Below are 24546 nucleotides of genomic sequence, written 5' to 3'. Positions count from 1 at the left end.
GAAAATTGCACCTGTGATCCCCAGAAGAATCCCATTTATGTCAATGGGTAGCTGTTACAACTGAGCAAACAAAGCTGAAGGTAGTAGGATAAATATGGCAAGGATGGGTGCCTCAGGGCTGGTCTACAATGGGGGCGAGGGATCGATCTAAGATATACAACTTCAGTTTGATTTACCTTGGGTCCTTATGGCATGGGATGGACGTCTGCGGTTCCCCTGTCGACTCCGCTATCGCCGTTCACGCTGGTGGAGTTCCAGAGTCGATGGGGACCGCATTCAGGGATCGATATATCGCGTCTAGATGAGGTGCGATATATCAATCCCCGAGAAATCGATTGCTACTCACCGAAAAGGCGGGTAGTCTGGACGTACCCTTAGTCTTAAGGAGATAGTTTGAATGACACTGATTATGTCTGGAAGTTTTTGTTTAAATCCCACTTAGAGTCAAGACCTGAGCATGCATAGCATTATTTGATATTACTGTAACTTACAAACACACTGTCTAAAGTTTCACTCTCTGACACTATGTGTGAAGTACACATATGCTAGATCTCTTCCTAGTTATAAACAATTGGTGGGAGCCTGATAAGACAGTTACCATTTCCATAACTGGTGTTCTTTGAGATGTGTTGCTCACGTCTATTCCACAATAGGTGTGTGCGCTCGCCATGTGCACTGGTGCTGAAAGTTTTTTTCCTTAGCGACCCCTGGAGTGGCGCCTCCGTGGCACTGCATAAGGGGCACTGCACGCTCCCCCCACCCTCAGTTTCTTCTTGCCAGACAACTCCAACAGAGGGGAAGGAGGGCAGGATGTAGAACGAACATGAGCAACACAACTCGAAGAACATCAGTTACGGAAAAGATAACTGTCTTTTCTTCTTCGAGTGATTGCTCATGTACATTCCACAAAAGGTGATTCCAAACTATATCTGTTGGAGGTGTGAAGGAGTCCAAAAATTCTTGGGATGGAGAATGGCGCTGCCGAACACAGCGTCCTCCCTGGTCTGAGAGACAATCACATAATATGAGGTGAACGTGTGAACTGAAGACCATGTGGCAGACGACCAAGACCAAATGTCCTGAATGAGGACATGGGCCAAAAAGACAGCTGACGAGGCCTGCGCCCTAGTCAAGTGCACATTCACAATTGCTGATGGAGAGATTCCCGCCAGGTCATAACAGGTATGGATGCACAAGGTGATCCAGTCGGAGAATCGCTGAGTGGAGATCAGCCGACCTTTCATACTCTTGGCTGAGGCAATGAACAGTTGTGAGGATTTTCTGAATGTCTTAGTCCACTCCAGGTAAAAGGACAGCGCCTGTCTCACATCCAGCGTGTGGAGGCAGCGCTCCCCACTGGACGCATGGAGCTTGAGGCAGAGGACTGGCTGACCCATGTGATAGGCAGAGATCACCTTTGGGAGGAATGAAGGATTTGGGCAGAGTTGGACCTTATCTTTATGAAACACCATATAGGGGGCTCAGAGGTCAGAGTCCTGAGTTCTGAGACCACCTAGCTGATGTGATCGCAACCAGGAAGGCCACCTTCCACAAGAGGTGTGACCAGGAGCACATGGCTAGCAGCTCAAACGGGGGCCCCGTGAGATGGGCCAACACCAGGTTTAGGTCACACTGCGGGACTAGGGGTGTAACTTATGGGAAGAAACGATCCAACCCCTTAAGGAATTGGCCAGTCATAGTATGGGAAAATATCGTGTGGCCCTGCATCGGTAGATAAGAGGCTGATATGGCCACCAGGTGAACCTTGACTGAGGAAGGTGCCAGGCCCTGGGCTATAAGGTGAAGGAGGTAGATCAGAATAAGCTGGATCGAGGGCCACCCATCTGGAAAACCAAGACCACTTTGCCAAGTAGGCTCGGCGCATGGAGGGCTGCCTGCTTTCTAGGACGACATACTGAACCCCTTCTGAGCACATCCTTTCCTCCCTACCTAACTCTTGAGCAGCCACACCATGAGGTGGAGTACTGTGGAGATCCCAGCGGTGGCTTGCCTCTGAAGTGCGGGGCTGACATTGGTGGTGCTACTGGTACCGGCATGAACGTAACATACCAGGCCGCCTGCAGGGCCTCCACTGTGGAGAGCATCTGGACATCTGAGGCGGCCTGCTCCGAATGGACCTAGCTACTCTGCTCAACTTGAGTCAGAGGCCTAGAGGCCGGTGGGGATCGAGGATTGCCCAACATCGATCTAGCCTCTGTCCCAGGTTTACTCCTGCGCCGCAGTGAAGAAGTCTTCTTCCTAGCCTTCTTGGTGTGCCCTGTGGATAGAGAGCAGAGCCGACTAGGTGCCTGGTGCTGACTCAGAGCAGTGCGCCAGTGCCAGTGCCGACTCCATCAGAATAGCCCGGAGCCTAATGTCCCTTTCTCTCTTGATCTGAGGCTTAAATGACCGCAAATCTTGCAGCAATTGCTGAGATGGGGAGGGGGGAACCTCTGAAAAATGAAAAACTGTTTTGGAGAAAGTCTGAGAAAAAGGCAGAGGGAAGTTTTGAGCACTCACGCTTACCAAATGTTTCAGGGAAATATTCCAAGCCACAAACTATTAAGGGAAACTTTCATCTGTGTAAATTTTAGCCTGCAGAGCCATAACTGATCCAGATGCTGACCACACTTGGTGATACCAAGGATGTTTACAGAGCAGACTTCAAGGGACACTTGTAACAGAAAGCTGGGGCTGCATAGGTAGATATGACTAGTCAACAGGCTAGGAATTATAAATTGTATGTGGAATCCCAGGCACCTGGAACTGGTAACCTAGGCATGAAGAAGATCCAATATTTGTGACACTGAGAGGACGGAATGGAGGAAAGCTGGAGATCATCCAAGAGATGCTTTGAAAGGAATTATGAATAGGGATGTTAAGAACCACTTGGGAGCATATGAGAGACAGAGATTCAATGTTGTTCTGGGTTTGTTTGCTTTTTTGCAACAATTTTATTTCCTATAGTTAACATGAAAATTTCCAACTCTACCCTGCCACCTGAACAACTCCACCACTGGATTCTGCAACACGGTTTTCTTTGTACGTTACGCTCAGTTTTGAGATGACCTTTTACCCCAGCCTTTGCAACAGATTTCTGCAAAGGGGAGAGAGAGAGAACTGTAATTTAAAAGATTTGATACAGAATCAACTATTAAAGTAATAAATTATATAGGAAGGACAACAACAGAGGATTTGATTACTTGGGGATAGCATGGGAATTTTCATTTTAATTCATTTGGGAATTATTCATGTTAAGAGTTTAAAACTGTCATGAGTTTTTCTAAAATAATCTGAATTGACTAAAATCCAATGACAAAGAGTCAATTTACTGATTGTAAAGTCCAAGGACTATTTCAAAATAATTTCTTGTGTACCAAATATACTGATGCCATGATAAAAAAAACAAAATGAAATAAATACTTTCCATTTGTTTTTCTGAAATCATGCACTTGCAAATAGTTACTTTTCTGTACAGTATAACAACTTGCAGGTTTTATTTTGGAAATTGAATACTGTTAAAAACTAAACGTTTTATGATAAAAAATAGCGATCCTTTCTGGAGGATTTAAAAACTAAGAAAGAAATAATCTGGCATCTCTGCATAAAATGGTGGTCAGATACAGGGACTTAATCATGTTGGTCAGGTGGCTAGTGATAATTTAAACTACACAAGCCACCAGCTAACTAGCCTCAACTCTGGAAGAATGGGAAATCTCTCTAAGAGCTGTTGGCATTGACAGTAGGCTCAAGAAAGGCCTCATTCTCCAACCTGATTGGAAAGCAAGTATGACAGCACTTGATGACAGTATTGGATACAGAAATCAGAAAAGTATTCTACACTGAAAGGGGGAAACACCCCCCCACACACACACACACTCTAATAAGGTGACCCTGAGAAGATGGTGGTGGTGGCAAGTGTTGGGGAAGAGAAGGAAGATTCTTTCACTTGGTTTGTACTTCTAGCTAACACCAAACAGAAGCACATGTGACAGATGTTAGTCACATCCCTTACTGTGTGGAAGGCACCTAGAGTCCATGGTGACAGGTGTGGTGTAAGAATCAGAACTGAACAGAAATAAAAATAGAGAAACATTCTCCTGAAGCTGTTGAAAGGTATGTACAAGCTATGTGTTAATTCACTGTCATTCTGCAAACATGACTATTGCATTTTATTTGAAAAAATACTAGTTGTATTAATGTGTTCAAATTGTTTTATTTAACTTTATAGAACCCTTGGGGGTGCTTATCAACTTACTTTAAAAAGGCATTTACTATGGAAATAAAGCCAGACAATTAGTTTTATGAGCATAAAATCGTTTAATTTTTATTCACTTAAGAGACAAATTCATCTTGCATAACAATGTTTGCGATTGTCGTTAACAAGAAACCTCTTTTTTTTTTTTTTAAAGCAGAGAACACATTTGCAGTGACTTTGGTTGGATAGTATAGAACTGCAGACCTCATTTCATAAAAGATGATTTAACAGTGACAATTTTCCTGGGGTAAGGAAATCTTTTCATCAGTCCATCATTAAGCAAGCTGGCACAGGGATACACAACTCCCTTATACTTTGACAAAAACACTGTACACTAGCTGTTGCTTTTTTTGTCTTCACTTAGTATGAAATCTTCTCATTGATCAGTCTCTTTTTTTATGGTACTTATTACTTTATCTCCACTTCAGCAGCCGCTCAGAAAGTAAGAAAAGCTCTATAATCAGACCATCTGGTTACCAGAGAGGAAAAATATTAACTGACCTTGGAATCAGGGAGAGAAAAAAATCCATTGCTCTGGTTGCAACTGCTTCATTTCAATAAGCATCTTTTGTCGCAAAGTGACGAAAATAGCAAAAAAAAATTCTCAATGTCTAGTGGAGGTAAACTGCAATGGGATGAGAACTTTTAAAATTGAGGTTTAGAACTCTTATTTTGAGTACTAAGCAAACAGATTCCAAGGAGTGGTCAATATGTAAAAAAGAAAATATTATGTATGAACAGTATATTGCTTGTTTACCCATTTATTTTAGATAATTTAAGCTGCTCCTAGTTCCACCAGTTCTTGTTTTTTAAGCACTTATTCTTGTTCATTCCTCAATCTATAGAAAAAGTGCTTATTTTAGGGCCTGACAGCAGCTAGTGTTCTTTCTCTGCCTAGCCATAGTTATATGTTCTTTAAACAGCACAGAAGAACTGGAGCTGATTTAATGTCCATTCCCCCAATTATACAGAACATGTTCTCTTTTCCACGGTTCAGTGAGTCTTTGGAGCAGAAAGTGATGGGTGCAAATGACACTCATCATTATGAGCACTTTCAGAGCATTTAAACAGGCATAATGGGATACTATCAAGCTCAAGCTCAAGCTCATAATCGGAAGAATCCAACAGTATTGACATCACAAAATTATGTCTTTAGCATCACTCCAATGAAAAGTATTCTTCGAGCTTCTAATAACCCTGGCAGAACACTTGCTTACATCAAAAAGTACTACAGGAACAAGAAGTTTAGATAATAAGAAGCAACTGGGTACCACAAAATGTAGCAATTAGGCAAATTTAAAGCAGCCATCCCTGCAGGCATAACACAGCATGCCACTAGTTCCTCATAATTCATATATCTAATGTGCATATAGTTGTGGGAAAAAAGATAGTTGATCATTTTCATCTTAACCCTTTGGTTTTTCTCTGATTAACACTGAAGGTTTTTGAAATCAAAGAAAATTAAACAATGACAAAGAATGAGGAAAATGGCTGCAGGATAAAAGACAAATTACTTTTATCTGCAGATGAATGAATTACTAGGAGCAAAGAACATGGAATATCTGAAGTGTGAGTTTGTGTATAGTGGATATTTCTGAGAAGACCAGTATAAAGTCATCAATAAAGGGAAAGAATATTCTAGTACTACATGTCTCCCCTTAATATTAAATACAGTGTAGTTGAAGCCATGTTGGTCGTAGGGTATTTGAGAGAGAAAGTGGGTGAGGTAATATCTTTTATTGGACCAACTTCTGTTGGTGAGAGAGACAAGATTTTAAGCCACACAGAGCTCTTCTTCTTCAGCAGTCACTGCCTTAACACACTACCAGGTAAATCAGAAAGATAATTGTATCATGACAGGAAAAAGAGGGTTTCTCTATTAGAGATTAAGCTGAAAACACATATAGCGAAACTATTTTTGAGCTTGTCAGAAAAGCATATTAACGCTTATTCCTAAGCTTTTCTATTTTTAAAAGGGAAATTCAGAAAAAATTGCTATTTATCCCTTTTATTATTTCCATTATAAAATTATTTAAATTTAAAAAAAATATATGGGCCAACCTAGTAAGTGATTAATTTCATGGGACAGTCTCTTGGCTCCCAAGCACAATGGAAGTACTGTAGAGGCAGAGTGCTTCACCCCTACAGAGAAGCAGCACTTCAGTTGCTCTGCAGCACTCCTTTGGTCACAGACTTTGACAGATGTTCCACCTCTCCTGTAGGCCAAGAAGAGTCATGTGATGCAGAGGAGAGCGCATGTGAGAGCACATACATGTATTACCAGCACAAAATTACTGATTTTTTTTTTTTAAGAAACCAAAAATTGCTTCCATTTTTCAAGAGCGTTGTGACCTCAAATCAGGCCACAATATTTTTGCAAAATGGAAGTAAATTAATGGAAGCGTAGGACCCAACTCTCTCATCAGTGCAGAGCAGCTGAAAAGCCAACTTTAACTGGCTCCCTGATGACTCCTCCACTGTGTAAGTCCAAATCCCCAATGCGGTGCCTGCGGGCGCCGCATCTAAATGCACCTGCGTCCTGCCCAGTGGTCGAGCATCTGCCGAAATGCTGCCAAATTTCAGCGGCATTTTGGCAGATGCTCGACCACCGCCACGGTCCTTCGTCTGGTGCCCGCCAGACGAAAAGGCTGGGGACCACTGACGTAAGTGCTGATTCTTGGCAGCCCAGTATGTGGTTCTGCTTCTTGATGTACTGGGGGTGAATGGTATGAGGGCCTAATATTCCCCCACCAAAACCATTTATGATTTTAGTGGCACAGAGGCCATGTCTGGCAGTTCCATGGGTTTCTAATTGCAGTACGGACATATCTTAAGGTTCCCATTGGTGCTGTTGATGGCACTGGTAGGATTTTTGGGTAACATCGCCTAGTGTATCCATGGCACAGTATATACATTGTAAGAATCAATACTGCTCTGGGAACATTCTGGGGTTGTCCTAGTAAACAAATTGGTCTGTTTGCTGCCACATTACAATACCAAAAATTACCATTATGTCCTCAGGTTCAACCTCACTTTCCTTACTCCAGCTGCCCAAAATTCTGTTTTAAAATCTCCTCTTTGACCACGTGCAGGATTCCAATGCCATCTCTGGAGAGGGAAAGAGGGTGTTTACATCCCTGGCCACTTCTTGTGCCTGTTGATCTGTCACACACCTGTCCACTAGTGAGTTTGAGACCACTTCACCTAGGACACCAAAGAGCCAATATATAGTAAAAAAATGTTGGGCTTTACCACCATGGACTGAACTTGAACTGGTGACCCATAAATCTGGCTAAATATCCCTTCTCCATAGTTATAATGTTGTAACCTTAGTACGTCTCCATTCTTCCACAGAAACTTTCAGAAAAGACAAAGATGGATGAGACCATAAATTGTAATATAGGGAGAGATTGAAGAGAGTGACCTTTCAGGCCTTTTAACAGCCAGCTGGTTCAGTATCTTGGTAGGTGTATGGTTACTAGCTGGCCTGGTACTTTGGCAGAAATAGGTGTTGCAGGCACCAGTTCAATTCCCACCCACCAGACAAAATGACAAGCAAAGTTTTTAAAAACTGAAGTTCTTTATTTTTCCTTGCTATGGATAAAAATATTACATCAGGGAATCTCTCTCATTTCACTGGGCAGCAGGAAAAGAAAAGAGGTTCCCCCTCATTTATGTATGAAACATGAACACATGCCAGATGCCTGCTAGAATAACTAAAGTATATGCATGTAAATTACTGATATATAATATTGTTCTGATGCAACTGTGATATATTTTTGCATTTATAATTTAAAGGTAGAACAGATGGTGAACATTAAGTTAATTTAAAGTGATGTGTCCATCAAAAAAGACGGTTACTCACCTTTGTAACTGTTGTTCTTTGAGATGTGTTGCTCATATCCATTCCAAGTAGGTCTGCGCGCGCCGCGTGCACGTTCGTCAGAAGAATTTTCCCCTAGCAACACCCGGTGGGTCAGCAGGCGCCCCCTGGCGTGGTGCCGTTGCGGCACCGCATATATACCCCTGCCAACCTGCCCGCTCCTCAGTTCCTTCTTGCCGGCTACTCCGACAGTGGGGGAAGAGGGCGGGTGTGGAATGGATATGAGCAACACATCTCGAAGAACAACAGTTACAAAGGTGAGTAACCGTCTTTTCTTCTTCGAGTGCTTGCTCATATCCATTCCAAGTAGGTGAATCCCAAGCCTTACCTAGGCGGTGGGGTCGGAGTGGGCACTTGCGAATGCAAAACAAGCCCAGAGCTCGCGTCGTCTGGATGTGTACCAAGCGTATGGGCAGAGAAGTGTGCACCGAAGACACGTGCTGCACGCATTCTCATGGATCGCACCGAGCTAGAAAGGCAATCGATGAGGCCTGAGCCTGTGAATGTTTGCAGTCACGCGGCCTGGAGAGCATGAGCAAATCATGGCACCTCGAATGCACGCCGTGACCCAAGACGATATTCTCTGGATGAGACGGTTGACCTTCATCCTGTCTGCCACGGCGACAAAAAGTTGGGGCGTCTTACAGAAAGGTCTGTCGGTCAATGTAGAATGCTAGTGCTCTACGTACGTCCAGCGAGTGTAATTGCTGCTCTCTACGGATGCGTGAGGTTTAGGAAAAAAGCCCGGAGGATATGTCTTGGTTAGAGTGAGGATCAAACCACCTGGAAGGAAGGCGGATGCGGGCGCAGTGCACCTTGTCCTTGTGAATATCCTGGTAAGGTGGGTCCACCATGAGACATGATGCTCCGAATCTCCTACCGATGTAATGGCAACAAGGACCACTCTCCACGATATAACAGCAGAGAGAGCAGGTGCCAAGGGCTCGAACAGGAGGGGACCTTGTCGACACGAGCCAAATGAGGTCCCAGAAGGGCGGGGCGCGACTGAGAAAAAGGCGCTCCAGCCTTGAGGAACCTCGAGACATTGGTGAGAGAAAAACAGAGGAAGCTCCTTCTCCGGATGAACGTCGAAAATGCAGCCAGGGTACGCGCAAGGATGAGGTGCGAGGCCGCTGCTTAGGTACCAAGTAATTCCTAATATTACATGAAGGGAGCTGCTGCAGGTGCTGCATGTTGCGCTGACACCAGCAGAGAACTCTTCCACTTGGCCATGAGGTAGCTCTAGTGGAGGTTTCCTGTCTACCCAGTAGGATTCGTCTGCTACTGGGTGGCAGTGCAGCCCGAGCGGAACTCAACCACTCAGGAACCACACCGTCAGGTGGAGGGATGGCAGGTCGGATGGAAGAGTCTCCGGGGTCCTGAATACTCAGTCCTGAGAGAAAGGCAGGAACGGGCCTGACTAACTGAGAGGGTCCACAACAGGGTGTTACCAATGTGGCGAAGGCCACGCTGGGGGCCGATCAAAACACCGAGCCGGTCCCTGCGAAGCTATCACCATGAAGCGGGAGGCGTGGGGGAGCTTTACTAACGGAAAGGTGGAAGCACTACAGCAGTGGTCACCAAGAACAGGGAGGCGGTCCGACGATTCGAGCCGCGGGGGAACCGCGAAACGGAGCAAACGGGGAAACACTCCGGTTGCGGCGCGAGGCGGAAAAGGTCCATTGGGAAAGCCCCACTCTGGAGAGAGAATGAGCACATGGTCGAGAAGTACCAACCCTGTGACTAGAAATGACCTGCTGAGGGGTTCGCTAACGTGTATCCGACCCTGGAGAGCAGGCACCAATCCAGAGGGTTATAAGAATTCCAGCAACCTGATCGCTCCACAAAGGGAGAGAATGGGCTCCTCCCCGTTTATATCATGCATGCGGTGTATTGCTGGAGCACTAAAACACTACACGCTCACAGGTGTGAAGAAAGGTCTACAGGCGAGCGACTGCCATAGCTCTCGAGTTTTATAGCAATGATAGCTCTGGGCGGTACCAAAGGCCCTGTCTCGACGAGCCCCGCGTGTGAGCCCCCAGCCCCAAAATAGTCGCGTTGTCAGGACAGGACAGTGCCTGGGTGGAATTGTATGCCTCAACACCAGGGGAGGTTTTGCACCAGCGGAGGGGAGTGTAAACGCTGCGTGGGATGGACGACCAACTCCATGCTGTCTCTGCATGAGGTGATAACGAGGCTAGCCATATTGAAAGGGGGCGAAGCGGAGCTTGGCGGCTGTGACAAAAGTGCAGGACCGCCATGTGGACCTGAGAAAGGCGAGACAAGGACCCGGCCGAGACGTCGTGGAATAGCTGTAGCTCTCTATGGCGGTTGACTGTTGCCTGGAACCGCTGCAGGGTGAGCGAAGCTGTTGCAAGCGTGGATCCAGACATGCCCCAGTGTGAATCTAGCCTCTGAGTGGGCCACCAGGATGGACTGTCAAAATTGATCATTGAGCCCAAACACTCGAACAGCTCATGAGATGGCTATGTGTCGCGACCTGTTCGAGTCCACACAAGACCAGTAGTCTCCAAGAAGGGAACGCATATGCGCTGATACGCGAGGAAAGCGGCCACACTGCGCCATACATTTGTTGGTGAAACACTGGCGCAGTGGGAAAGGCCGAAGGAAGGAACCGTGAATTGAAGTGCGATCTGCCCATAAGCGCAGTAGCGTCTGTGGGGGGATAAACGAACATGACACAGTACGCGCGTCCTTCATGTCAGAGCACCGAACCACCCCGGATCCAGCGACAGAATAATAGGCCCAAGAACCATGCGAACTTCACTTCTTAAGAACGCTGAGGCCCGCGGTGAGGTCAGATGTCGAAGGCCTCCTTTTCGACTTGGATTCAAAAATAACGGGAGTAAAAACCCCGCCCCGGATTCTGAGTACCCCTCTATGGCTCCGATTTCGAGAAGCGGCGGATCTCTGCCAGAGGAGCATCTCGTGAGAGGGTCCCTAAGGGACAGTAAGGGTTCTTAGGGAGATGATGGAAAACGGAGTGACCATAAACTCCACCGTGTGAAGATCAACGAGGCGAAGTTATCAGGCCCACGCCGTAGGAAGAAGAAAACGTTGGAAAAACTGGTAGGAGTCCGGGAAGGACTGGTCTCTGCTCCCGACCCTACCTTCACAAGTTTTGCTTTGGTCCGAGCGCGAACCATTATGCTGCCCCCCTGGAAATCAGACTGCGTCTCCGGTCACAACGGCCACGTCTTCATAAAAGCTCGTGAGGCGTAGGGGGAGGGCGTTGAGGTGCCCGAAAAGACCGCCGTTGGGCTGCAGAGTGTGCATCCGAGAGAACAGTTATACAACGTTTTCCCTTGAGCTTTGGAGCCTAGTGTCCGTTTTTTCAGAGAAAAACCCTGGCCTGCAAAGAAATGTCTTGACATTGCGTAGTGTTGCAGTTGGAGAGGTAGGCCGGGAAACCTGCAACCAGTATTCTCCGCATTGTGACTCCTGAGCAACAGTCTTCAAGCGAGAGTTCCCTCCCTTTCAGTCCAGTGTTTGAAGAGACTTACAAATATCGAGCACTGTGTCCTAAGGTTGGGATCCCGCACTCAGCAGGATCATGGCGGTCTCCCTAGGCATTGGCCGGCGACAAGGCGAGCACTGTTTGAAACCGGGAAGCAGGCTGAGCCGCGGCCCACAGGGGGGGAGGAGGATTGAACCTCAGCCCCTATCTATATACCAGTACTATTACAACAATATCTACTTATAACTTAACTACAACTAACAAGTCTACAAACATAAACTATAACTTAGAAAAACAAACGGGAAAGCTAGGAAGGGACGGTCAGCAAGCCGCACCTCCACGTCCATACGACGATCACGGCGGTAAAGAGAGAACGAGGAGTGGGCGGGTCGGCAGGGTTATATTGCGGTGCGGCAAACGCGCGCACGGCCAGGGTGGCCTGCGACCCACCGGGTGTTGCTAGGGGAAAATTCTTCCGATGAACATGCACGCGGCGCGCGCACACCTACTTGGAATGGATATGAGCAAGCACTCGAAGAAGAATAACCTTTGCTACCAAGTAATTGCTCACTATAAGTGGGGATTTGATCACTTTAACCAGCTTTCACACTAGTAAAGCACATTGATATGACTGAAGACATCTGGAAATGTTCACAATTTCACTATATCATCCTGATCTGCCAGGATTTTATTTTATCGTACACTTCATTTTAAGGATAGGAATGCTTATCACATCAAGAAGGTCATATGGTTGATCTGCAGTTAACAACCCAAGGGAAAGAAAATAATTTATTTTTCTGTGTTTTTCATGGCCTGTAACTTCACTAAAAATTTTTGGATCTGAGAAACTAATTGGAGCTGTGTTCTTGATCTAAATGTCTGCAAGCAGTTAATTATGCTTCTCTAAATTTTCTTACTATACATCATGGACAAGTGACAACAAAGCTAAAAATATAAACATTTTCATGGGCTCTTATCTTGTTGATTTATAAAATCTAGCAGCTGGCATGGCGGTTTATCAGTATACTGTATTTAGAAGCTAGAAGTTCAAAAGCAAGAAAAGGGATTGTTCTTTTGTGATGATGTGATCCTTGGAGAGATGAAGATGAAATCGTAAGGAAAAAAACATTTGGACTAAGAAAGAACTCAAAAACAAAATTTCCTGGATTATGGAGGCTCAGTGTTCAGAAGCGCCTGTTACTGCACAGTTGCAACATAAGGCCAACATGCTAAAATGGAACAGCATCAAAGCTAATGTCGTAACCTAAGTTACTGTACTTGTTATCGTAGGGCATATAACAAGATCTTATTACATGTAATGCAGCAATGGAGTTAATATAAGGTATCTTGTAATGCATGAGCAGGTATTATACTCCCTCTTACAATGTATCACCCAACAATAAAGAATTTTTAAAGTGTCTTTTCTTTGAGCAAACCCCACATTGATTAGTGTGGGCTCACCTCCAGATTTTGCCCAACACCCTCAAACAACGTATTCCTTCCCTTCCACAAAAAGGGCAGAGGAGCAAAAAGGCCTTGCTAGGTGACTAAGGTTAACAGAATCAGGCTCTCGTGAACTGAAAAGGGAAGTGAATTTCTCAGTTGAGGACCCAGAGCAGATAATGCCCCATTTCTGTTCTTCTTGCACTGAAGCCACAGGGTATTAGACCATGAACCTTGGACAATTTCAACTATTGTAGTACTACAAAAAGATAGAGGCAGTCACTGAAGTAACTAGGACCCAATCCACTGAAGGCTGTATATGAAAAATCTTTAATTGGATCTGGAAATAAATAGAAACCAGGAAAGAAGTTGGAGCACTGGTGTTGAGGTAGTTCCTATAAAGAATACATCTTAAAGAGACCCCCTGCATACTTTCAGGCAGCAAGTTTCAGACTGATTTTAAAGTACAGTCCCACATAAAATGCACTGTCATAATCAAATCTTGTGCTGAAAAAGGTGTGGATACTGTGGCAAGGTCCATGTGTAAATGAGTGGACACAACCCTTTTGTTGAGTGTCAGAAATAAGAAACAGTATTGACCACTGCCACTATACCCAACACTTAGAACTAGTGCACCTAAGTAACAATGAAAAGGACACTTTTCCAACTAGGGAGCTGGTATCTTCTCCATCAATTTCTCCAGTCCACTAGCATAACCTCAGTCTTGTGCAGGTTCAGTCCTCATCTAAGCCACAAGCCTAGCAAGTTACTCACGTTGTTGTTCCACATACATTTCCTCATCACCTTTCCATATGTTCCATACACCCTTACTATACTGCAATCTGAGGTCTTCTTTACACAGGAACAGAGGAAAGCCAGTTTGGCTCTACTAAGGGTATCAATTCACACTGCATTAGTTAAACCTTATTAAACCCTTGTGTGGAAATGCTCATACAGAATTAAATTGCCATTAATTCAGTTCATCGTAATTTACTTCAAAAGTGTCCACATGGGTTTAATGGGGTTTAACTAACATGCTTTAAATTCTCATCTTTAGTTGATCCAGCCTAACTGGCCTGAGTGTTCTATTGCAGACAAGCCCTAAGATACTGTTGGACAAAAATTACAGTTTACATAAGTCTGAACATAAATTAGCTAATACCAGGCTAAATCTAATACAAAAACTAAATTATAGTATAATTCAATTCATCTTTGTCAAGTGCCTTTCATAAAAGAGTAACAGAGAATGCTTCAAAGCATGTCTGACAGGATCTATTTTAAAATACTATCAGCATCTATGACATATTCTTGAAATATGGTAATTTTGTTAATTGAATAATAATTGTGTATTTTCAGGGGCAGAAAGATCAGTGAGATTACCAAGTACTTTACTGTTTACTTAAGACAATGAATTGGTCTCATACTGGAATTAGTTGGTCATCATTTTGCATTCCTCTGGAATTCTCATTTCACTGCATGTAGATATTGCACAGACCATGAGGGTATTTATCCCAATGCAACCCCAGGTATATTCTTGCACAATTGGCTATGATGTATTAGAATTTGGTGTTTTGGGTAGAGGTTTTTTTTCCTCCCTCCTTACTCAAACATCTGGTGTTGCCCCAGTGCAAGAGGCGGGTTACCAGACATGTTCTCATTAAGAAAGATGGAAACTCTAACTCTTGTTTTGTTATTATCTGTAAAAGAGTAGTGCCTAGAGGCTTCAAGCTACTTCTAGATATCATTGCGCTAGATAAGCATAGACTGAAAGAAAGTCACTGCACCAAGAAAACTATGATCTAAAGGCCAGATTCTGTCACACCTACTCCTGTAGAATAGTACTTTAATCAATGGGACTATTTGCATCTTTAATAAAGTGGAGAAAGGCCTAACAAAAACCTGTGTCTGGAAACTGAAGCCAGACAAATTCAAATTAGAAATAAGGCAGAAATTTAAGTGAGGGTGATTAAGCAGGAGAACAAACTCCCAAGGCAAGAGATGGAGAATCCACCACTTCATGTCTTCACATCAAGACTGGGTGCCTTTCTGGAAGATATGTTTTAGCCTACCTGCGTCTGACAAAGTGGGTATTCACCCACAAAAGCTCACGCTCCAAAACGTCTGTTAGTCTATGAGGTGCCACAGGATTCTCTGCTGCTTTTACAGATCCAGACTAACACGGCTACCCCTCTGATGTTTTAGCCAAACACAAGTTATTGGTCTCCATACAGGGGTAAGCTGGGAGAACCAAATTGTCTATGACATACAGGAGGTCAAACTAGACGATGAAATGGTCCCTTTCTGGACTCAGACTATGAATCTCTGTACAGTAAGGTACTGTTTTTGCAATATGCTATGTGGACAGGAGATATTCATAAAACACTCACAGACCACCTGCCTGCCAATTATCATTTGGCCTTTTACCATGGTCACCCACCTTCCTAGTCTGTCCCCACCACTTTTGAATATTACAAAATACTATGTTTTCATAACATTGCACTGCGAAAATTTAACATATGTATCGTCATCTAAAGATCACTCTCGGGTTTTCATTCAACATTGACCAAAAATCAAGTCCTGACAAATATTGCTGAATAAAAAACACTTGGCACTAGTATTGTATTATGATTTGGCACAGATTGATTTGGGTGCTTTTACACATTTTGAGATGTAAGTTAAAAATTTGCTGAGTTCATGACTGGCTGAATGAGCAAAGCTAAAATCAGAATATATTACTTTCATCTTCATGATACTTCATGCAATGTTGGCCAAACAGCACATTTATTATATATGCAACATATGAAATAAGACGCAAAACAACTGAATTTTGCATAACATACTCTTGATTTTTCAAAACAGCAGGAGATAAGATCTAATATAACAACCAAGAAGTAAGTATTAGTCAACAAAAAAACAAAATGTTCATTTGTTTTAACCAGCAGGTTAAACTATGCAATGCAAAGCCAAAAAAAGGAATCAGAAATGAGGAAAATAAATTCGTTGTGGTAGAAAATTACACAAAAGTAATGTCAGATTGCTGTAACATTAGTTCTTTTTAATTAACATTAACTTGAAAAGTAGTCTAGGAAGGCTCTACAGGATGTATGAAATCAGGAGAATGAATATTAACACAGATAGAAATAGTCATATAATGACTTTGCAAATTATATAGAGTACTAAATGATATGCATCTGCACGGTAATTCAGATTTCTGCAGATTTCTCCATAATAATTTAAATTACTAGTTTATTTTTAGTACAATTACCATGCAATTTTCAGCAGTATGATTTCGTGATAACAGAAGAGATACAATTATGAATTGACTCTATAGCTACGATACTTACCGTATGTACTTATACAATTATTATATTTTTTTTCTTTTGAGCAATTATGAATAGACTTACTACTTTTTCTCAGGTTCCTGAAAAAAGCTAAATATGAGTCAACTCTTGCAGTCGCTAAGAGTTAAAAGACTACCAATCTAGAACAGACGTGTTGCATTATTCTTCAGGCAATTCCAGAATCTAATTTGGTTAATATTTTACAAAAAAGAGTAATATATGCAGATTTTAATGGCTTATTCTTCACAATCATATTTCAGGTGCATAGCTTTGTTATTGAAGCAAGAATTTACAAAATTGCACTGATGTTATCCATATTTTGAGTTTATAATGAAAGGTGAAAAATTCCAGCTATGCCTCCTCAAAATGTTTTTAATATAAAATATAGCCTTCTGTGATTTATTTGTACATTTCCCCCTTCCGTCATTGAACACTGGATATTTACAAAGTAATTATGGTTATACTTGATCAATTTAAAGGAAGTGAAATGCCCAATTGCTTTAGAAATTCTTGGCTACATAAATGAGGTATAAAATGTATACTGGGACCTAAATATTGATGTTGCAACATTCATTTTACATGTTCCAAATATGAAGAAAACAGTCACTGACCCGTTTTTGAGTGCAGGTTTTTTCTTGGTTCTTCAGGGCCCTCAATTGGTTGGTCAGCAAGGAAAACTCGTGCCTGGTCTACGGCATTCAGAATGGTTTGCTCTTTATCCTTCAGTTCACGCCTCAGTGCCTTATGCAAGAGAAAATGAGAGTTGCATTTATAACTTAAATGTTTTGTACAATGGCAACGTAGCAACCACTCCATTTTCATCCCTCTGACCCGTATCGTGAGTGACTAATAGTCAACATTTAATTCATGTTGCAAGACAAAATGTAAATTTTGCAAAAGAGAGATGGGAAGAAAATGAATTTAGACTGCAGAGGTGATTTTTGCAGAACTAACTTAAATATGTGAATACAAGAAATATGATGATGTGTTTAAAATATTCACGAAAAGGAAATTATTATACTTCAACTTACATAAACACATACTTTGAAGCCTTCGTTACTATCTGAAGGATTCATAGGATATAATGACTGCTCGGGTGGTGGTGTGCGTGAGCGTCGTTCTGTTGTGTGGTGTGGTGTGTGTGTGGAGGGGGGCTGGGCCAGGGTGTGTGTGGGGTGGTGGTGTGGATGTTGGTGTAGGCGGAGAAGAGGTGTGTGTGGTGTGGTGTGTGGAGAGAGTGGTGGGCCGAGGAGGAGAAGCGTGAGCACAAAAAAAAAAAAAAATACATTCAATGGAACACAAAAAGATAATTTCACTACTGGTAATGAGAACTGCAGAATATTTTAAATTCTTCAGAATATGTTAAGTTAAAAAATATGAAAATTAAGAAGTAGAAACAAATTCAACTACACAGAATCGAAACTCAACCAAAGAGAACATATTATGAAAAGACAGTCTCCAATTAGCCTAAAATATTTTCAGCCTGTTACACCAAGGCAATTGCAATTTTTCTCTGAGAGGTTTTTCATGCAAATGTAAATTAATCTCATCAAACTTTGTTCCATAGTGCTTTTGTTCTTTTATTTATAAAGGGGTTGGGGGAGTCTTGTGTTTATGAGCACAGTCTTTTCCAATATTCTCTCCTAAAAAACAACATTTAGTTCCATATAAACTTTTAAAAGATCCTTCTCAGAAATAATTTTTCATGAAATATTTACATGTTTCTACCACTGTAAATACACAATAGTATATTTTTAATGCCATGTATTATGGTTTTCTGTTTTTAAATGAATATTTTAAACATCTCTAATTAAAAATAAATGTTAATTTTACTGAAAAAGTCCAATCACTCCCCACTGCCCACAAGAAACAGCACAGTACTCCAGGCACTGTATAACAGAACACGCATCTTTTCCCTATAGAAAAGAGTTCCTAGTGGAAGGACAAGAGCAGAAAGTAGGAAAGGTCTTACTGTCTTTTCTCCAGATATTTACATAGGGATTGACACACACTAAGGCCTCAATTATGCAACTGGATCTACATGTGGGAAAACCCAATGAGATTCCATATGGACATAACGTCTACTGCATGCATCTGATTGTGGAATCAGGCTTGATTTTGTTTTGCAGCTTAATTTTAATTCTAATCCTCCTCCACATTCTCTCCCCAAATTTTCTTCACAGTAATGAACACGTGAAAACAACAGTTTTTCCTTTGAGAACACACATGGCTATTTCTCAGAACAAACCCAGGGTATAGAGCATCACACTGAAATTCTCCTGCACATTTGACATTAGGGAGGATGTGTCAAAAGCACAACATTCCCAACACCAAGACTTGACCCCAATAGGACTACTCATATGAGCGAAGACAATAATGTACGTATTTGTGCATCAGATCCCAAACTTTAAATAAACCTTACTGAGCAGCTTACCCTGATTTAAAACTCTACCCCTCACTTTAGAGGGCATTTTCATTAGAGATAGCTCAGTACAGTAGATATGTTATTTTAAAAGTCTGAAAGACTATTAAAGTCAGATAATATTTCATTGATTTTCCACCCAGTTTACTTTCTAATTCCTTACTTGCACACAAAGACTACATGTACATTTTAGCAGTAGTGAGGCAGAGGGGAATGGTACTGTACTCATTTCACAGCCTTTCCATTGTTATTAGATATTCGTAGTACATCAAAACAGTTCCATTAAGCAATTAACTTCAGCATGAAACAAACACACATGCACACAGAGTAAATTAAAAGACTCTTTTATAATACAATAATTCTTTTATCACCACCTAGTCAAGCAGACTCTACATAAGTAACGACAATAAAAACATCAATATGGGTATATAAGATCACATGACAACTAGTACAAAGTCAGAAAAATTCTCAATATTTTTTAAACTAACTGGCCCATAACATTTCAATATAGAACACAAAGCTAAAATACAAAAGTCGTATATCACCAACTGCTGTCTGGAATTCCTTTCCTCTAGTTCTATCCCATTCCCACCTCCCACCACCCCCCAGTCTGAATTCTATCTTCCACACTCCACTGAAATTGTTCTTGTCAAAGTCACTAATGACCTCTTCAAGGTCAACTCACAGAGCCTGTACTCCATCTTTCTCTTCTTTGACACTGTCAACCATGCTCCTCTTCTTCTATCCTCCCGTAGCCTTTTTGGTTTCTCCTCCTCCTCCTGCTGAACTGTATCATCAGAGATAGAGTTAGTGGTCATCCTTTTCTTCTTTCCAACTTCTGGTGCGGGTCACACAGGGCTCTGTCCTTTCTTTTCTCCCTATATATCACACATCACTAGATAATCTTATTCACTTGCACTTTACCTGTTGTCTTTTTGCTGATGACTCATAAATCTCTCTCTCCATTCCAGACCTGCTTTCCTCCATGCAAACCCACATCTCTACCCATCTTTCTGAAACTGATTCGTGAATAGAGGGGCAGAGGGGGTTGATCTAAGTTACGCAACTTCAACTACATAAATAACGTAGCTGAAATCAGTGTACTTAGATTTACTTACCGTGGTGTCTTCACTGAGGTAGGTTGACTGCTGAAGCTCCCCCGTCGACTTTGCCTGTGATTCTCAGTGTGGTGGAGTACCGGAGTCAACAGGAGAGCACTCGGTGGTCGATTTATCAGGTCGTCACTAGACATGATAAATCGACCCCTGCTGGATCAATCGCTCCGGAGGTAAGTGTAAACATGCCATTAAAGTCAACATGGCCAAACATGACCTCTTGGTCAATCCTCTTTCCCTTGCTTCATCACCATGGATAACAATATCTTCTTCTCAGTCACTCACACCTATCATCATCAATGATGGCACTCACACCTGCCATCATTGAGCCAGCCCTAGCTTTAGAGACATACATCCAAGCAGAAATCTCATGGCTTCTTCTTACACGACCTCTCCAGGATTCAGTCCTCCTTCTGGCCATTCCATTAAAACTCATGTATTGATTCCTGACAACTTACTTTCCCCAAGTCCATTCAAAATTCTGCTGCTATAATTATCTTCTTGGCTTGTTGCTCTGACCACGTCAATCTGCTCTTTGAATCTTTCTGCTGGTTCCCCCTCTAGCTCTGCATCAAAGCTTTGTATCTTTACCCTTATGGACATTCACAGCTCTGCTCTACCCCACTTCAGTTAATTGATTGTGTAACTTAACCTCTCGCTTACCACTGACAATGCTCCATCAGCTTTCCCAAACTTTACTTCCCACCATTCTGCCTCAAGCACCTCTAGCGCACACTCAAACCAACACTTATGCATCAAAAATACTCTCCATAAAATTCTATACTGACTCTCCTTATCCTTCTTGAGATGCATCTGTTAGTCTCATTATAATGCATACAAAACCCAGCCTCCTGACGTAGGCAGATGATGAACCGCAATTACTTAAGCCCTACAAATCAAGTCAGTCCACATAAATATTTAAATTACACACAGAACAGATTACAATAAACCTTTTAGGAATCATCTACATATTACCAAGTAAGAGACCACTCCTAAAAGCACTCTGTATGCAGGAACTGAGACTAGATAAGGAAGTAAGGCAGGAGACCAGTATCACCAGCATATGCATAAGTTTCCTTGGGTGAGCCTTGGATGCAAGTCTCTACTTCTGAAAGTTTGTTGTTTGCGTATCATTAAAATAGAACCTTAGCTTTAAAATTTACAGGATAATATTTTTGTGCAATAAAAATATATTTTAAAAGGTTTATGGGTTGGTTTGTTTTTTTACCCTCTGAAGTGAGATTCCTTCAATGTTAATTCCAAATTAATGAAGATTTTCACAAAAGGGTTTCCACAGGGTTGTTCAATCTCTTAATTTTTCAGAAGTGTTCAGAGAAAGAAGTCCATGTGGAATCTGTGCAGAAATTCCAGCTAAGCTTTGAAACTCTATAGGAATGGATCTCCCCATCTTCCTGTCTCCTCCTTGCCTGCCTCCAGTTTACAATCTCAAACACTAATGAGACTCTTCCCTCATAGCTCATTTAAATTCTCTCCATGGCTCCTCCTTTGGCTCTCTGCCTACCATGCCCTCCATTGTGGCTGTCTGAATTGAGACTCCATTTAATGGAGGGTTTTATTTAGAAGATGAGGAACATATGGGCATTAAGTATGCACAGGGGTATGTATACTTACTTCCACATCATCAGTGGAATTCCTCATCATTAATTCCCCCCTACTGAGAGATCCTTCAGCATGAAAGGTACTTTACAGATGAAAAATAAATATTCAGATAGCAATAATCTGAAAGTAAAAATTAATATCTTATTCGTGCAACATGGCCTAGTAGTTTATATATACGGAAATCTACTTCAAAAATAGCTGCTCCAACCCAGCCTCCTTATTCCTTATTTCTTTAGCAGTACTTAATTTCCTAGTCTGTTTTTGTGCCAGTAAAAAGGAATAGCAAAGAGAATATATGATGTAATAATAACCAAACCTATCAGTAATATCCTACATTTCCTTCCAGACAAACTTTTCTGCAGTGTACAGATAATGAAAAACAAAAATCCACTTATCCGAGGGGTAGCCATGTTAGTCTGGATCTGTAAAAGCAGCAGAGAATCCTGGGGCACCTTATAGACTAACAGACGTTTTGGAGCGTGAGCTTTCATGGGTGAATACCAACTTCGTCACACGCAGGTAGTGGAAATTTCCAGGGGTAGGTATATATATATGCTAGCAAGCAAGCTAGAGATAACGAGGTTAGTTCAATGAGGGAGGATGGGGCCCTGTTCTAGCAGTAGAGGTGTGAAAACCAAGGGAGGAGAAACTGGTTCTGTAATTGCAAGCCATGTCACCTCTATTGTTTAGTCTGAGCTGAGGTGTCAATTTGCAAGACTGAAGCTCATGTTTCCTTTGAAGCTGGTCCTGCAGTTTTTTTGTCACAATCAGATTTTCAGGAATGGCAATATACAAAAACCTGTGGAGAGCACTTCAACCTCCTGCCACACTATAGCAGACCTTATAGGTGGCCATCTGCAGCAAAAAAACTTCCGGACCAGACCTCAAAGAGAAACTGCTGACTTCAGTTCATCTGCAATTTGACACATAGTCAGGATAAACCAGACTGTGAATGGCTTTTGCCAATTACAGACCAGTTCTCCTCTCTTTTTTCAACTCCAACTTGCTAGACACAGGGCCTCATCTCTGATGTGAAACTAACCTCGTTATCTCTAGCTTGCTGATAGCATGGTATATATATAGTATTATTATACACACTACCCCTGGATATTTCCACTACCTGCGTGTGACGAAGTGGGTATTCACCCACAAAAGCTCACGCTCCAAAACGTCTGTTAGTCTATAAGGTGCCCCAGGATTCTCTGCTGCTTTTACAGATCCAGACTAACATGGCTACCCCTCTGATACTTGGCTTTTGATACTGTGTCACGTGACCTCATAAAAAAGTAGACAAATACAACCTAGATGTACCTACTATAAGGTGAGTGCATAACTGGTTGGAAAACCATTCCCAGAGAGTCATTATCACTGATTCACAGTCAAGCTGGAAGGGCATATTGAGTGGGATCCTGCAGGAATCAGTTGTGGGTCTGGTTCTGTTCATTATCTTCATCAGTGATTTACGTAATGGCAGAGAAAGTACACTTATAAAGCTTGTGGATGATACCAAGATGGGAGGGGTTGCAAATGCTTTGAAGGATAGGATTTAAATTCCAAATGAGCTGGACAAACTGGAGAAATGGGCTGAAGTAAATAGGATGAAATTTAATACAGACAAATACAAAGCAGTCCACTTCAGAAGGAAAAATCAGTTACACATATACAAAATGGGAAATGACTACCAAGAAAGGAGTACCACAGAAAGGGATCTGGGGGTCACAATGGATCACAAGCTAAATATGAGTCAACAGGGTAACAATTTTGCAAAAAACAAACAAACCATTATTCTGGGATGTATTAGCAATAAGCAATACTCCAAGCTGATTAGGCCTCAACTGGAGTATTGTGTCCTGTTCTGGACGCCACATTTCAGGAAAGATGTGGACAAACTGGAGAAAGTCCAAAGAAGAGCAACAAAAATTATTAAAGGTCTAGAAAACATGACCTATGAGGGAAGACTGAAAAAAATGGGTTTGTTTAGTCTGGAGAAGAGAAGACAGAGAGGGGACATGATAACAGTTTTCAAGTACTTAAAACTTACAAGGAGAAGGGAGAAAAATTGTACTCCTTTACCTCTGAAGGTAGGGCAAGAAGCAACGGGCTTAACTTGGAGGAAGGTTAGTTACGCACTGGAATAAATTGCCTATGAAGGGTGTGGAATCTCCATCACTGGAGATTTTTTAAGAGCAGGTTAGACAAACACCTGTCACGGATGGTCGACAAAATACTCAGTTCTGCCATAAGTTCAGGGGCCTGGACTAGACCTCTCAAGATCACTTCCAGTCCTACGATTCTATGATCTAATGCCCCTCCTGGCTTTAAATACTCCACTAAGTCTGATCCCAGAACAGGAATGCAGGGCAAAAACAACTGCTACAAATTGCAACAATATAAACAAATGTCACCATGGCTTAATGACTGTAACTATGAAACTCCTTTCAGAAAGCTTTATTATTTCCCATGGGAGAAAACCAGATAAAACTTGGAGTGTGATAAATAAGCCTTCTGAAATTCATATTACAAGCATACTGGTACAGGGACTTGGACTGTGCTGAAGGAATCTGGACTATTTTGTAATAGTTTTACTTATAGGTTTCAGTTTTGCTAACTGAAGTGGCAGCTAGAGGCATTTACTACATTTTGTTCCAGTCCTGAGTCTTTCGGATAGGAGACGTACTGAACCTAAACTCATTTTTCTCTAATAGGATATGGTAAACCAAGTTTCATATTTTAAAGGCTCCTGTAGTAAAAGTCATCAGGTTAAATATTCCACTGAATCTTACAAAGGACAATGGGAAGGGGAAACGAGCACAAGATCGGACTGTCACAGTCTAGTAAAAATAACCCACTCTTTAATCCTGAGTTTACATAGCATTGATCAATAACACAACCATTTTCTACTTAGTCTTTAAAGATCTACCACAATGCAACATTGCCGTCTACTGTTACATTTTATGTAAACTCTCAGAAAGCAACAATAGACCAA

General features: G+C 42.1%; 1 protein-coding gene across 1 annotated transcript in view; it reads right to left on the bottom strand.

The window, feature by feature from the left end:
* Nucleotides 1-24546, bottom strand: part of UTRN (utrophin) — a 615035-nt gene that overhangs the window by 144627 nt on the left and 445862 nt on the right. The window contains 1 exon segment of the mRNA XM_075064018.1: nt 17015-17144. Coding sequence (XP_074920119.1) covers nt 17015-17144 — 130 coding nt within the window.

The sequence above is a fragment of the Chelonoidis abingdonii genome, chromosome 3 (assembly GCF_003597395.2).
Source record: "Chelonoidis abingdonii isolate Lonesome George chromosome 3, CheloAbing_2.0, whole genome shotgun sequence".
In the NCBI taxonomy this organism is placed as follows: Eukaryota; Metazoa; Chordata; order Testudines; family Testudinidae; genus Chelonoidis; species Chelonoidis abingdonii.
Note: the sequence above shows the minus strand (reverse complement) of the source record. Positions and strands in the feature narration are given on the sequence as shown.